This window comes from Dreissena polymorpha, chromosome 9 (genome assembly GCF_020536995.1).
Source record: "Dreissena polymorpha isolate Duluth1 chromosome 9, UMN_Dpol_1.0, whole genome shotgun sequence".
NCBI classification, from domain to species: domain Eukaryota; kingdom Metazoa; phylum Mollusca; class Bivalvia; order Myida; family Dreissenidae; genus Dreissena; species Dreissena polymorpha.
This window is the reverse complement of record NC_068363.1, coordinates 16,191,174-16,208,783: the sequence shown is the minus strand read 5'-3', so window position 1 is coordinate 16,208,783 and position 17,610 is coordinate 16,191,174. Positions and strand designations below refer to the sequence as shown.

Sequence of the window (17,610 nt, the reverse complement as noted above, 5' to 3'; positions counted from 1 at the left end):
CCTTTTTGTAGCAATGCCGGCCTATTACAAGGAGAAATAACATCGCCGCTCATGTTTTCGCTATTTATAAATGATATAGAATTGAATTTGCAAAACGGAATAAACGCCGGAATAACGTTAGATCAATTGTCTTTTTATCTCCTACTATTTGCGGATTCGCTGTCATTTTCTCAGAAACTAAAGAAGGACTCCTCCGGGAATCGTTGAATAATCAAGAATCATATTGCAATTAATGGAATTTAACTGTTAATATTGAACAAACGAAAATAATGGTCTTTCGAAAACGGGGCGCGCTAAGCCAAAAATACAAATGAGCCTACAAAGAAAAAGATATTAAAATAGTTAGCAATTCAACCTACCTTGGTCTTGTTATGTCGATTGGGGGCTCATTTATACCTGCCACTAATACACATTATGGCAAAGCTACACGGGCGATGAATTCCTTTTTTGTATTACAAAAGATATTGAAGTGCCAATAAATGTTGTGTTTAAGCTGTTTGATTCATATGTCTTTTCAACCCGTAATTATTATTGCGAAGTATGGGGATTTATTGCGGCAACTCATATTGAACGTATACACAGAAAGTTCTGTAAAATACTGTTATATGTAAAACTGACAACAAATGCAAAGTCACTCTATGCGGAACTAGGTCGATTTCCTTTATATATTGGTAGATACTTAAGAAATGTTAAATAGTTGTTAAAACATCATCAAAGGAAACAAGGAAATTGTATCCCATCCTTACTACTGTCATTAATATGCAAAGATTATAAATTGAAACACAAAATAACACTGTTAATTGGTCCTTTAAAGTCCTCAACATTTTAAACAAAACAGGATTTACAGATGCATGGTTGTTTTCCTGAGTTAGTTATAATTGGAAGTTTTATCCCTTTGTTAAAGACAAGACTTAGAGATCAGTATGTATCTGAGTGGAGAGTTAGTGTTGATTCATCAACGTCATTACTTTTGTATAAAAAACTTTACCTGTATTTGAATGATCTGTGTTTTTAGATGTCATTGACAATAAAAACATACAAAAAAAATTGCTAAAATACGTTTATCGTCACATAATCTATTAATTGAAACTGGTAGACATTATAACATTATCAGAAATGAAAGAATTTGTACTTTATGTAATCTTAACGAATCAACCGAGTGACTGTGGAAAAAAACACGGATCTGCATATATTAAGACATACGAACACAGTAGAAATCAACCCAGATCTGGAAGGATTTTTCTTGTGATTATAGTGTCTACCGTTAACCCACTTCGGAAGATATACAATGTGACGAGTTTGTTAAATAGTTGATTTTGGATAACCTCCGAAAGAGATAAGGCTGGTATAGGGCTTAATATCATACCTCTATATTTAATGTGTACACATTTACATTATAAATACACACACACGCATGTTATTTTTAGAATTATTCATAATGCCTTTTTAAATTTAATTATGTCTGCGTTAAAGCATGAAGTATCGGTATATTTTTTTCAGACAGAGATTGCATGCATAATACATCAACATTTTGGGTAACACGTGATCGCAAACGTACATCGGTCGAACAAATTGCCTGCACAGACGCTCGCTTTAGGACCAAAATGTCAGGAATGTTTATACTTAAATTTAACATTAGAATTACTAACTACCTGCATTATAATACATGTACAAGTATTGTACAGGTACTATGGAGCTTTACATGTTGTGACAATTCTTTAGTTCGTTCAAGATTAATACAATCTTATACTTGTACATCGTGTGAACAAAGTTTCATTTTGCTGTTATGGCTTTAAACAAAGCTATAATTGCTAAAAACGGACCCGTGTCAGTGAGTAATAAATTAACCTCTAATTAACTTTAAGAAATATGTCCATGTCCAGTTGTTGAAAACCATTATTTATTCTTGAGAGTATAAAATCACGATCCTTATCATCCGCCGACAGATTTCTCTCCCGGTTTCGAGTTTCAAGATCGAATACGTTTGGACGCATTTTAATGTATTGTACGAACTCTAATTTATCATCAATGAAATCGTTAATAGGGCTACCCACCTGGTGTGATAGATGGAGTATCATGTGATATTCAACTGTGATTTACTTGGGAATCGAGCAAATAGTCTCGATGATAAATAACAGTACTGAAAGTGTGCAAGGTTCGCGTTTTGATTCGACTTCGATTATCTTTGAAGTAAAACATAGCTTTTGTCGATTGAAGACTTTACGAAAAACATAACGTGTCCATTGTAATGAATGCTATAGCCATGACAAATAATAAAAACTCTGATGTTTGTCTTCTAAATTTAAATCTTCAATCTTCAATACTCATAAACCGCGTGTTACCGGGTGATTGAGCTGATCAGTTCATTTATTTTTAGAAGTGTTATGTGCGAACTTGGGAAAGGACCATGTCTTGCGAGGGAATTCCGCTGACTGATAATAACATGTAGCTGGATTCGTTTTCACAATAAAATTATGAGCTGGCGAATTTACACTTACGCCGATTACTTGGCAGCGTTTACATCACAAAATACCAATTGTGTTGTTGATGTTTTTGAATGCGCAAAACGATGTAAAATAACTATTCGTGAATGCTAGTGGTCTATAATACATTCTTGCATAGTTTGGTTCCCATCTTTGTTAAGTATATATATTGTCCACATGTTTACTACTTTTACTCTTCTACTAAAAGGTATACTAATGAATTTTTCTCACTACTATAAGTTAACTGTTACCGATTTGAACTTTTAATATATCCTGCTCGCTTTTCGTTAATAATCTACTTATGTTGACTGGTTTGCTGTTGTTTCTGATCCTATTTAAGATTTGCATTGTTGCCTCCAAATAATGTGATGCAGAATCCACAGTCGAAATTTGATTTCGCTAAACAAAGTCGGAACTAAGTTTCTGTTACATCACTATTTACCACTTCTAGGGTAAAGGCAGACGCCATTTGAGTATGAAATGAGTCAACGGCTAAGTGTTTTACTAAACACGTAGAGCCATTTTACTTTTGGCTCCTTCCGGTCTCTATCTGATATATTCATTTACCATTCAAGTCTTTCAGCACATAATCGTACATGAAAAATACATTCCGTCTGTTGAAACAAAACTTTTTATCAGGTTTTTGTTGGAATGCGCATCCTAGTGACATTGGTCAACACCATGTTTCTGATCATTCACAGCTGACTGGATCGCCCTCTCTTCAAGGATACTCGATTCAATATATCCTGGTTTGTGTTTTGTGCTTGTTAACAATATCGACGAATTTATCAATTCTTAGCGTTGTGTTCAGTTTAAAATCTCGAGCGTGTCTTTCATATAAAGCCATTATTTCAAATAAATTATTAAGTCATGAAGCAAACACAGATTATTCAATGTTGTATTATAATATTATAGTATAATAAAACTTTATGACTGTGAAAATGTGTGGTGTCTACAAGACTTAATACGACATATAGCCACATACACAGTTTATTCATACTGATATAAATTTGAACATTACTTTCTGTCACGTAAATATACAATAACAATAAAAACATATAATAGTATTTTAAGAATACGAATAAACGCAATCGTTTGCAATAACCTTTAATCGTAGCGGTAATAAAATGTATCTTAAAAGTATTATTTAGAATCTTACTTCGTGTAGCAAAAGCGTCTTTGATATAATTTTATACAAAAGAAATAAATTTTCGTCATATGAAACTAAACACCTGTGGAATGTATATACATATTGATTTATACAAAATATACGAATAATATATTCTTTTTTAAATCAGTGTTACAGTATATTATTAAAAAATGGTAGTAATCTTACAAATTAAAGTCCTTACAACATCAACAATGCCGTTCATTTCGTCGAATGTGATTCTGAACATACCTGCCTGTTTGGGCTGTTGACGGGTGTGCACAGACTCAAATGTTACACAAAATAAGCACATAATTTTAGAAAGTAAGTCTCATTATGTTTCTTATTACAAAGAAGTTTTAAATCCCTATACATATGAAATACAGAACTGATATTTATTTTACAATATTACTATTGTTCAAAATTTTCAACAAGTCTGCATTTGTGCTCATAAATAAAACTATTTACTAAAACAACGTTTGAATTCGCAAATATTTTAACACGTCTAAAAGTATATAATATTTTTGTGAGATTCAAGAGCCAATATGTGTAACCTTAACTACACTTGTTCAAAGCTTATTTAATTTAAAAGTTGCATTTCGATATGACAATTGTTTAGAATTATTAAACCAGTATTTTTAATGTTTACAAACCTCTTATCATACAGAGAATACGTACTCAATAATCAACATTTCATGTATTGATTTTTACCTTTAGCAATCGTTTACAAAATATTAAATGTAATCGTTCAATATCATTATGCCTTTGCAAGACCTCGTTCATCTGATGCATAATGTAATTTAGAACCCACACACAAGTTACAACACTAACAGCTTATTTCTGGGTTGGTGTAAAATTTATTGGATTGAAATAACTATTAATTAATAATTAAGGGATTTACCAAACAGATGATTTCGGTTTATTTAAACATTTCCAGTAACACTGTGTCGGAAGAGCTACATTTATCGGCCACTTCAATATCGACATTATTTGCCCTTTTTTCTTTTTCTTTTAATCCTTTCAAAATACAATTATTTACGTTTTTTTGCAGTGATAATATATATTTTCAAAAGGGAAAATATGTTGTCTGAAAGGCAATTTATACGGGTTTCAACAATTGAAAAACGCAAAATTATCACCCCCTTCCCCATTCACAAAGAATAAAGAAAATAATCTGAATAAGATGCACATGATTTGATACGTGACTTAACATTGCATGCATATCCATCAATGTACTATTTAATTTTCACCGTATATCAGAAACTAACATGTTAAACCATAATGCATTATGTTGTAAAATATCGAAACGTTTTAACATATAATCGGATTTTCATTTAATAATTGTGTATTATCGACATCAATATATAATGTAATCATTTCTTTAAGGGACTTTTTCCACGATTTTGGCATGTTTTTTTTTAAGCTTTTCATTTAATGCTGTTATTTGATGAATGTAAACGTTGTATCTTAATAGCTCCAGTATTAAACAATACATCAAACGAAAGAAAGAAGATATCCACAACTGCGCTCGAACCACTGGCCCTTTGAGTAAATGTCATGCTCTTGAACCACGCAGCCATCCGTATTGGTATAAAGTCTTGCGTATTTCATACTTAAAATAAGACGTACTCGTAATATCACAAAATATAACGATAACAACTGAACCCTCCAAAGTATTCAATCGTTTCGCGTTTGTAACGATTTATAATTTAAATTTGTTTTTAATCGCAAAAGATGCATATAATGGATATTTAAGAGTTTAGTATTACTCTTTTCTCGCAAATATCGTTATTACAATAAACATTTGCAAATCTGAAACTTTTTTTTCAATTTTCTCAATGTATCAACGTGAAATGGTCCCTTTAAGAAAAGAATCATCTTTCGTAAACCCGAACCGTGCATCAGAAATTTAATTGTTTGTTTTTATTGAAATAAGTTTTAATGCGTTTATTTTTAATCACGCCTTTATCCGTGGTAAATTATTTTGAAAAGCAGCTGACATAACCTTTTTAATTCACATTGATGATTATCTATTCTATCCATCCATCGGAAAGAAGTCGGTCCTTTATATGGCTGTAAAATTTCGTTTATTATCATTTTCTGAACAAAAACTCTATCGGTACGACTTCTGTCAATTAACATTTTACCACAGAGAATACAAAGGAGATTTTTATGATGTGCGATTGTTTTGGACAATTATTGTTTTGGATAATTATTATTTGAGATAATAATTAGCACATTGCCATAATAGGATAAAAAGCGGCTAAAGCGTTGAACCAATAAAAAGAAAGCGTTGGTATACTTATAGCGAAAGAATCCCCATAAGAAAAAAGAATTTGAAAAGCGATCATAAAAGATAATATTTGTTTGCTATAATTAAAAAACACAAAAGAACAGCAAAACATTAACTGTTTGTAATTAACATTGCGTAACCGAATTAGCATCAAAGGGGCTGTTTTATGTGCGAGTCACACATTTTTTTTGGAGGAGAAAATAAGGCAAAAAAGATTATAAAATGTTTGACAAATTACTTCTTTGACAGGACCTTCAAATAAAGTATTGGGCCGAAAGACACTCGAAAAAAACCCACTTGCTTTTGTAAAAATACTGTCAACAAATATGTCCATATAATTTAGAGCATATAATTGTTAACAAGGATATTATGTCTCATTGTTAAGCATGCAAAACGTCACTCAACATTTCATGTTCGGTATTTCATGTGAAAGTGTTTCGGGAGGCGGGATCCACGACGTTTAAAGAGTTTAAACACGGGCTGGACAAAATGTAAACGCACCGTTAAATGCTTCACTTTGCAAATATCTCAAGTTATTGGAATACATTTGCAAGAATATTTAGTGCATAAAAGACAGTTTTTCTTGCAGTTCGTGCTGTCGATATCTTAAGATTTAAGAATTAATAATTGAATACGTATAAACTCGGTGCCAAAATTTAACGTTACGTGCAGCATAACAATGTAGATGATTTAGGTTTATTAAATAAAGTAATTCTTTTGTAATTCACATTGCCATGGGCAGCATAAACATGTATTTTTGCACTAAATGTATTTGTGCACTAGTTGAAATTCTTAAGAAAAATTGTTTACGAACTGGTTTAACTTTATAATTTTGTCTTATTTTCTAGGTAAAAACATATAACATGTATATTATTTTCGTAATACCGTTTCATACAAATTTCGTATATATATGACTACAGCACACATATGAGATGTAGATATTGTAATTAAAACAGCATTTACAAACATATACACGTCATTTTTTGTAATATATTATTACACACACTAACTTTCAACTGTGTTAATTCGTGTTGACATAGAGTTCAGTGTTTTCACGATCCCTCACTAGGTATACCCTAGCGACAGTTAAATAATTCAGTGATCAGATATGTCTGGCGCGCTTATAACATATTGACTGACCGAGAGAAACATTTTGTATTCAATCTGATATACAAGGATTATTATTTAATATATGTAACCACATATACAGCTAACGTTTAAGAGAATTTGTTTGGAAAACACATATCGGGAAACTATGAACAGAACGTTAAGTTTGCAAACATTTAGGACACGTGAAACGACTATAGTAACGCCTGCAGAATAGCCATACACAGATTCCAAATCCGTCAGGACCGTATTGGTTCTCCTCTCCGTTCAAAAAAATAAACATTGAATCGGTCTCCAATGACATGGTCGTGCTTTCCTCTTTTTTTTCAATCTATAAAAACAGCAATCAATATTAAATTCAAATCTATAATTTATTTAGTGTTATTTAGAATGAAATACAGCTTTCAACAATCAAAACAACAAAAACGTTCAAAACGCAGATAATACACGTTTGTATGATAGTTATTACGCAACAAAAGTACTGGCATTACACAAACAAGTAAAGAATGCATCCTATTACATTTTTTATATAAATATTTAGACATTTTAGTTCTTGAGCAAATATATTTTCCAAAATATAATATCCGTCGGAACACCTGGATTTTATCTTATTGTCTCTTCTGTTCTCATATCAATTATTATATTATAACGAATATTTATTAAAAACACTACCTCATTAATTGTATTATACGACGAGTTGGTCAGAGCTATTAGGAGGTTTAGAGCTAGAAGAGTAAACAGGAAAACGAAACTGTATATGACGATAATGACACTAGCTATCAACCAGTCTTCGCTTCCAGCATTCTCGTAGTGTACAGACGCAACCGTGCCAAAAAAGTCGTCTGCAAACATCAGTGCAGATAGCGATACTGCTACTCGGCTTTTTGTTTCAAACTGTTTCCATGATAAAACACAAAATAACCGGTTAAATATAACATTATAAGTACTTCTGCTTAATGTATAGCATTTATACCAAAAAATGTTCATTTGATCTACCATTGACAGTGTCCTAATTCGAATTCTAGAATCAAACGGTTATTTGATGTTTTGTCATGATGCATGCGTATTTTGCCTGTATTTATGAAATTAAAAACTATATACAGTATGTTTACTGCATAATGTTATGGCAAACACACCGTTACTAGAATGATTACTAGACTTTGTCATAAGCTTTATATACTGTCATCCACCGCGTTATAAATCGATTTGTTACACGATATTTCTTATTAATTATAAATATGATAAAAAGTCATATACTTTTGTAGTGGTACATATGTAAATAAAAAATTTCAACCGTTCAAACAAAACTGCTGTCTCAAAATTAAAATCAAGTTGTGTCATTATTCTTTTTTATTAATGCATTCAGTATCAACACAGACACAACTTTTATTTTTGTATGTAACCTATATTTTAGCTACAAATAAGGTGTCCTATGAAAACTATTGTTTTATGGTCAACTTATGGCTTACACTACCTTTGGATGATAAACTCCGAGGGTCACAAAGGCACAAGCCCAATAGCCCGCAAATAGAATTCCGGTGCATGCCATGAAGGCCAGTATGTTTGATCTGGCGTGGTAAATGGTATGAAACAGAAGCTGTGAATAAAATATATATACATGTTAACTTGGACGCTAAAATATTGCTAGGCCGTTACCCCACTCAGTTGTTATAGTATCGCGTGATTTAAATAAGACTTATTTCCGATTAAATATAATAACAGTAAGAAGTTAAATTCAATATTAAATACAAATATCTTAAAGTCATACCCATTGTTGAACATTTGTATTTGTTATGATTTTAACTTAATATTGTTGTTCACGCTTGCATCTCATTCAATCATTAAATCCGTCATTTCATATTACATTAATTGGTAGATATTTTTATAATAACGGTCGTCAGGTGTCATTGATGTCATGCCCGAAAAAGTATAAATAGCGGATTTAAACATAAACATCTTTCAGTTTTGAATACAGCTTAAACGGATACAGATCAAGAATTGAAAGATAATAAAAATACTTCATAATAATATAAACATTAAAGGGGAGTTGTAAAGAACAAGATGCAGGTACGAATATTTTTTTATTGATTGTATATGATAGTCTTGGATTTATGCTTTTGTTGTAATGAAAATAATTATGAAACTGAAATTGAAAGTAAAAGTATAGAAATTTTGAATGAACACTTTGTTTTATTTTGTTAGACTGCATAACAATTAAATACCTTTGTATAATTTAAAAAAACTGAATCTGTATCTTTCTAGGAATTTGTTGATTTCTCTAGTTTAAAAATGTTGACACTGTACCTATTTAGGCTAAGTACGAATACATCCCCACTGACAATTTTACAAATTACAATTTTAAAAAAGCCGAATATTTCATTGAAATTAAGTTTCCAATACACAGATACAGCAATATTCAAATCTGCGAAGACTCCGGTATTAATCGACAGAATCGTACAATAAGCGAAATATTAGAAGGAGAATTCTAAACTCAGCATTCAATCTCCACGCAGAGTTGTCGTTCCTTGCTCTCACATACAACTCTGCATAAGGCTCAGCACGCCATTTTGTCTACCAAATAGCTAAAACCGAACAAACGCATACAATGTATATTTGAGTGGATATTTAAGATCGCATGCATTTAATTAAGAAATATGACTTTTAAATGTACGATAAATCGTGCAAAAACTTGTGAGTTTTAATGCAACTCTTTGGAACTATTTTATTGCCCATTTACACAGATGTTATCATTCCACGCACTTCACAAATGTAAAAAAAAGGGTACATATTTTTTATTGAGTGACGTTAGGCATTGCCTCGACGTATTTATGTATGTCGGTTTCTTAACAAAAAAACATATCAATTTTATAATTATTAATTAAGACTGATATAAGATATCATGGTATGAGATGGTTTTCTTTAATGCAGTTAATGCAATGTAACCGTCGTGCAAGAGATTGTTTAGTATACTGTAACCTCACTGATGAACGCTTGGAATGATCATGACATGAATGAGACGCTTTCATAACAATAGTCCGTTCTGAGCCCAACACAGAGGTGAATGTAATGTGACCGTCGTGCAAGAATTTGCTCAGCATTCAGTGTCAACCACTGCAGTATTCGTTTGAAACCAGGCCATATCCGAACGTCAAAAAGCAAAGCGTAATTTGAACGATTTGCTAGCAAAAACACTATCAATGTCAATGAAAGTTAAGAAGAAACACACACAATTGTTAATCGGCAAAGAATTCAATAGACTCGAGATTCACGTGGAATAGAGGGGGGTACGTCTGACCATGTGACGAGTATATTAATCTTCTACTTGGAACATTTACGAATGGATACAGAAATGTAGGTAGGATATATATTGTACAAATTATACGCATACTTGAAACGTAATTTTAATTTAAATTTAAATCATACTTAATAGAAAAAAAATTAAGATCAGCAGATTTTATTGTGGAAAACCTTACACATATTTATTAAACAATAAAAATGTTAATAAAACCGCAACGTGTTGATCAAATTGTACTATTCCTATTGGACATGTGTAAGAAAAACATTTGAAGGCCTTTGAAGCCAACAACTTAAAAACACGTTTTCGGTTTTTCAAATTGTCGTAACTGTTATTTACATACGAAAGTATCGGAACGAGATCAACACGTGAACACATTCTTTGATCCTCTGATTGGTATTGCTTAAAATGTACTGAGATTTTCATAGCCGTAGAGCGTATTAAAATCACACCGTAATAAAGATAGATTTACTTATTTAAGAGGTTTTGAGAGAGTCCAAATTATGCGTGTCAAACGGACGAAATGCACCGCAACATGACAACTTAACATCAATTTTAAGTCATGGCGAACTGTATAATCATACCGTATAAGAACCACATACAACCGGACTGTAAAATCAAATATGCTTTTCTGTGTTATTGTTTACGTAACAAACAGAGATTGAACAAAACAATGCGTAACAAAATTAATAATCATATACATAGGGGGGGGGGGGGGTGGTGGCTGTTCAATAATCACTCAGCCATGGTAGAACAGTAACAAAGATAATATTTTTAAAGATGTATGTGGAAGCGGACAGGCTTACACTGTAACATAAGTTAACGCAAACAGCTTGAACATAGACGTATATATACTTAAAACATTTGTTAGAGATGAATAGAGTGATTAATTGATGAAAGCGGTAGCATGAAAGAAAGAAACACATCGAACATTAAAACATAGGTACGGGAATTTCGTCGCCATATACAGGCTCAGAGTCCCAAAACCATTGTTGAGATCATAAACAGCCTCTCGAAATTTAAATACGGTAAAGCATGTGACGCAGACTTACTCACATGAAGTGTTTAAAAAAATGAAAGTGACCATCAAAAACTGTAAATAAATGTGTTACTTCTAATATAACATCATATTGGGTCTTAATAATCAATCTACTACTGAAGAACAGAACCAGCGACACGCACATACATCTCAGTTATCGCGGATTGAGCCAAATTCCAAATTCCGGCCATGAAAAAAAGTCTTCGCGAATGTACCAAACAAAAGCTGAGCATTAAACATGGACAGGAAAAAAATAATCGTCGATAAGAAGAATCGTTTTCAGAAACTGAAATCTTGTACCGACCACATATTTACGCTTGATCGATCATTCGCAACCGCTAGTTACAGGGACTACTTACATATGATTATTTTATTGATATGAAGTAGTAGTTGTATATTTTTTTAAAGTGATGCAAAGTACATAATTAATCATTTGTATTTACAGCAATAATATGATCAATATTATTATAAACAAATATATGTACAAAACATTGTACTACCCAGCCATAAAAATTGCTTACAAGTCACTGAGTTGACATGTAATCGGTGAAGTCATAAAATCAAATCAAAATAGTGCAGGAAAGATCACGATAATAAAAAGAGTTAAATTGTTTGAAGTATAAACATGGATAGTTTACATCATAAACTTCTGTTAATTATAAACAAGTGGACCTTAAATCTTACTATTGCAAGTTCATGTAGAAATAACTAATGTTATTTACATAGGTTATATAATTTACATGAGGATTTGTTTTAATTTATATCGGATACATATAATGTTTCAGATCGTTTCATATAGCAATCTTGAATGAACAATGCAGATTTATAAATAAGTCTCTTATCAGTCGGCATACATGCTAGCTATACGTGATGGTAGTTTTGTTTGGTTTAATATTTGATACACAGTTATAAAATGATAATCTTAAAAAAAGGTAGAAAGGACATTCACATAAGAAATAGTATTCTGTTTCGACCTTATTGAGTTATTTACACAGAAGGCATAGTATTTCTTCGATCTTTAAGTTTCTAAACCGCCCGGTTTCAATCCGCAGCGGCAAGGCACCTGTTCTTATTTGAGCAAGTACGATCTCGATTGCTTTGGTAATTGCATAGACACACAATTTTCACATCCAAATTGATATAATTCGACAAGGTTGACATGGACTCTCTAATAGCAAAAATTCTAGCAAACAATGTCAATGGACAATTCTTTCGCATTTTATGCCACTTATATACTTCACCAAGAGCGATTGTACATAATAACACCCTTGTCAGTCCGAATTCTGTATCATTCTTACAAGATAATATGTGGTCGCCGACATGTGGTCGAACTTTTTATTAATGATTAAGCGCTTGAATTAACGCAAATGAACTTTTCAATACTAATTAATGGGATATCTTTTAAAACTATGTGCTTCGTTTGATCATTATAGACGTTTGGTATACATTTATTTCAGCTAAATTTAATTTGAATATTTAATGTTATAAATCTTACCGAAAATTTTCTGTTTATTTTCAAATGCCGCATAAAGCCGATCCAGCAAAGAAGGCATCCTATGCCATAGAAGAACGCAATTTTGTCAAATGACCGTAGTTTCTGGTCATTCTAGACGAACAAAGAACACATTATTTCAGTAAATGCAGACGAAGAAAAATCTTTGAGATAAAGATAAATGAACGAATAAATAAATAAATATGTATGTAATTAATTAATAAAAAATGCATACATTTATAGCGCGTTTGAAACAATACTATTACCCTTTTGTTGTTTTCATTATCAAGCAACGTCTTCCCAAAGAAAATAAAACTATCTCCAATCAGCGACACCAAAGACCACCATCGCAGAAAATATGGGCATATTTTGTTTACGTTTTCCTGAAACAACAACAGCAGCCACACAATTATCAATATTACAATCAACTATGTTAAATGCGACCACTTTTCCAGAATTAACAAAAAGGTGAGGGGATGTTTTTTCATTGGTTTCCAGAAAATAAAAAAACGACATGCCATAAACACCACACATTATATGGTTGATATTGTACAGGATGTTGTCATTCTGTTACACTAATACAATTCAAGTACGATATTTTCCAGAACAAAAATGATTATGGGTTCGATTACTCGCTCTCTCTCTCTCTCTCTCTCTCTCTCTCTCTCTCTCTCTCTCTCTCTCTCTCTCTCTCTCTCTCTCTCTCTCTCTCTCTCTCTCTCTCTCTCTCTCTCTCTCTCTCTCTCTCTCTCTCTCTCTCTCTCTCTTCTTTCTCTCTCTCTCTCTCTCTCTCTCTCTCTCTCTCTCTCTTTATATATATATATATCGTGCCGTTCTATATTTTATTAAACGAGTTTAGGAATTTTGTTAGTAAGAGAGCCTTTGGCGAACTTACTAACGAATTTCCTGAACAAGTTTTATAGAATATGGTATATAATGACATCGAGTGATATATCTTTTTATCACATGCTTGTAAATGAGCAAATTAAATAGATATTTACGCAAACATAATGATAAATCCCGAATGTTGTTTACGTTTCGTGACGTCATTTGACGTTTCAACGTCATTTCAGCAAACTAACAACATGCGATTGGTCAATCTAACGAAAATAAGCTAATAAAAACGCTTAAAAAGTATAATTTTATTACACATGTGTAACATAAAAATATTCGTAATGGTTCTATTACATGGGAAACAGGGTATGGCATGTGATAAATGTATATATATATATATATATATATATATATATATATATATATATATATATATTACTTTGCCATAACAACGTAGCTTACTGTACCTTATGATGATGATGAGTCCAATTGAACAGCTTAGGGAGTCGAAAACTAACGTTACACTGGTTAACCCAATAATGTCAGAGTGCCTGTTTGCATTATCTTCAAATATCACTGGTTAACCCAATAATGTATATTTAATATATAGATATATATATATATATATATATATATATTATATATATATATATATATATATATATATATATATATATATATATATATATATATATATATATATATATATATATATATATATATATATATATATATATATATATATGTATATATATAACTTTGCCATAACAACGTACCTTACTGTACCTGATGATGATGACGATGATGATGAGTCCAATTGCAATTAAACAACTTAGGGAATCGAAAACACACGTTACAATGGTTAACCAAATAAAGTGCTTGTTGGCATTCTCTTCACATATCGCTGCATCTGAAAGTATTTCATGACTAAACCTTTACCTGAAACTCAGTACATATTTAAACCATTTATACAATAAGATGCAAGTATAAAAAGCGATACGTAATTCTTATACTTATGAAAAGCATTGGAAAAATCATCTAAAGATATGCTTCTCCTAATTTGATCGTATTTTTACTTGGCACACACAGTATCTCTCTTAACCCAGTACTAATCTTAAATATTAACACCATGTATTAGTAATATTATGTACTCAAAATAAGAAAAACACACTAAAACACTGGTATTTCAAATGAACGGGTAAAGGTTCTATTTATTTCATTTCATAAAAACTAAATGCTCGATTTTTTTAACTCTGAACAGTTAACACTAGTATTTCAAATTGACCAAAAGTATGAGATACTGGAACCGGAATCAAATTAAAGAGTAGATTCAAGCCCCAATAGTAAATACTTTTTGAGTTACGCTTAACACAAGTTGAAACATGTCATTGTTTGCCTAAAAGGGCGACAATTCAAATTTTGTCGAAGAATCTTAAAAAAATGTTTTAATCCCTTTATGATGCAATAGGATACGAGGAAAAAGCTCATAAAAATAAACATTGCTGTTAAACTCTCTGTATAATGAATAAAATAAAGAGCCAAAAAATTTCGTCTTTGTTTTTTGTTACGTGACTATTTCTACAGATTGTTAAAAACTACAATTGAGCTGCGTTGGTATTGGTTGGTATCTCGACAGTTACCAACTCAACTTAGTACATTCAGCCGATCAAATCACATTATTAATAGGATCAGAACTAATTCTTTACTTTGTCAAATTTCAAATTGACCAAAAGTATGAGATACTGGAACCGGAATCAAATTAAAGAGTAGATTCAAGCCCCAATAGTAAATACTTTTTGAGTTACGCTTAACACAAGTTGAAACATGTCATTGTTTGCCTAAAAGGGCGACAATTCAAATTTTGTCGAAGAATCTTAAAAAAATGTTTTAATCCCTTTATGATGCAATAGGATACGAGGAAAAAGCTCATAAAAATAAACATTGCTGTTAAACTCTCTGTATAATGAATAAAATAAAGAGCCAAAAAATTTCGTCTTTGTTTTTTGTTACGTGACTATTTCTACAGATTGTTAAAAACTACAATTGAGCTGCGTTGGTATTGGTTGGTATCTCGACAGTTACCAACTCAACTTAGTACATTCAGCCGATCAAATCACATTATTAATAGGATCAGAACTAATTCTTTACTTTGTCATTTCAATTTTTTTTGCAGATCATGCATTGTTTACTTTCTCCTTACCACCGAACCGAGCAACTTGCCTTTTCAAGCACTGAACCCATCTGGGCGATAATTCATATTCAGGGCAAATCGCCAATGAGCAATATAAATCTGCAAAACTGCGTGACTGGCTGTTTCAGAACAACCAGAGAACGCGTTTAAAAAAGGACCAGACAGCTTATTACGGACATTTTACGATATACAGCCTTTTTGTAAATATATGTGGGTTTTACCAAAATGAAAAGTAAACCTAACTTCTGTTTAACAATCGTTATCGGGTCATAATGAAATGAGCATTGTTGGTTAATATGTTTTTGTAAAGGTTGAACCCTGTAGCTGCAATACATTTGAATAACAAGTCGTCAAACAAAATGTATGTATTAAAGGATCCATTTCTCCCGAAAAGTAAAAATTAACCGAACGATAACGGAATCCGGAATCCGGCAAGTTTACGTTTTGGTTTATCTGTTTGTAAATGTTCAAATCTCCAGAAGAAATACACTAAGAGCATTGCAAGTAGTAAGTATAAATGTCGTTTTGTGTATAAAAAAGTGATTACTCCGTTTAAAAAAAACGGTACTAAAATACGGAGGTTCGCACGTTAATACGCTAGTCATTTGTTTTTAAAGCTGCAGCCATCTAGCAGAAGAAAATGAGATGCTTTCGACACAAAAATTCGACAGACGAATGGATGGACGGACTGACAAGGGTGAGTCCATAACATTTCTGTGAAGACCCCTAAGAAAAATGATGGGTGATAAGTTGGTTCCTTTTTCCTAGTTCCTTATTCCTTATTCGAATAAGGAATACGGAACTGTTCCTTATTCCTTATTCACGCGTAACATATTTGTTATAGGGTTTTAAATAACAATAATGCAAACATTACTGAAGTAAATCAAAACAAAATAACTCGAATACATTTACTTTATGTATTACGTTACATATTCATGTTTCTTCTTCGAGCTTGCATAGGATTTCTTGTTTAAACCGAACCGATATTTTCTAATTCGAATACTAACTTTACATCAACAAAACCTAAAGCATATACTATTATTTTACATGTATGTGATAAAAAAATAATCTTGTACATTTAAACATGTTTGTTTTAATTTATAATCTAGTTGCTTGTTCGTAGCTGAATAAGAAAAAAGGAACCAGTTCCTTATTCCGTATTCAAGCCGAATAAGGAACTGGCATTTTTACTACTTAAACATCAATGAAATTGACCCAAAATTAACCACATATATATGAACATATTATTTATATATTGGTTGTATATGTAAAATTCTAATTGCAATACATTTCTACTAAGTTTTAAATGATGATTATCCAGTTCCTTATTCAGTGTGAATAAGGAATAAGGAACTGGTTCCTTATTCCTTATTCAAATCGAATAAGGAACTGGAATTTCCTTATTCAAATGGAATAAGGAACTGGAATTTCCTTTTTATAAATTAGTTCCTTATTCGGGTTGATAAGGGAATAAGGAACTGGTTCCTTATACCTTATTCAAATCGAATAACAAACTATTTAAATGAACCAAAGATACCAATAAATAAATGAAAATCATGTTTAATGTAGGTTGGGTATAAAAACATTATTTGAAGTACATCTCTAATAAGGTTCATATAATGATAACATAGTACCTTATTCATATTGAAAGAGGAATAAGGAACTGGTTGACGCATTGAAATCGCTTTGCATACTTAATCTTCAACATAATGATCATATCCCCTTGTAA

The 17,610-nt window shown here is 31.7% G+C and overlaps 1 protein-coding gene across 7 annotated transcripts in view; it reads right to left on the bottom strand.

Annotated features, from left to right (window-relative positions):
* Positions 1–6,851: 6,851 nt before the first annotated feature.
* The window catches only part of LOC127845541 (mucolipin-2-like), a 64,053-nt gene continuing 53,294 nt past the window's right edge, over positions 6,852–17,610 (bottom strand). For 5 of the 7 annotated variants that reach the window (XM_052376552.1, XM_052376556.1, XM_052376553.1 and 2 more), the window contains 6 exons: positions 14,467–14,600; positions 13,123–13,239; positions 12,860–12,970; positions 8,505–8,627; positions 7,703–7,924; positions 6,852–7,361 (listed from right to left, as the gene is read on the bottom strand). In XM_052376552.1, coding sequence (XP_052232512.1) covers positions 7,191–7,361; positions 7,703–7,924; positions 8,505–8,627; positions 12,860–12,970; positions 13,123–13,239; positions 14,467–14,600 — 878 coding nt within the window. In that variant the 3' untranslated portion in view covers positions 6,852–7,190. Of the gene's footprint in view, positions 7,362–7,702; positions 7,925–8,504; positions 8,628–12,859; positions 12,971–13,122; positions 13,240–14,466; positions 14,601–17,610 lie in introns of those variants that run through there. The other 2 variants (XM_052376557.1, XR_008033252.1) reach the window with 2 other exon arrangements.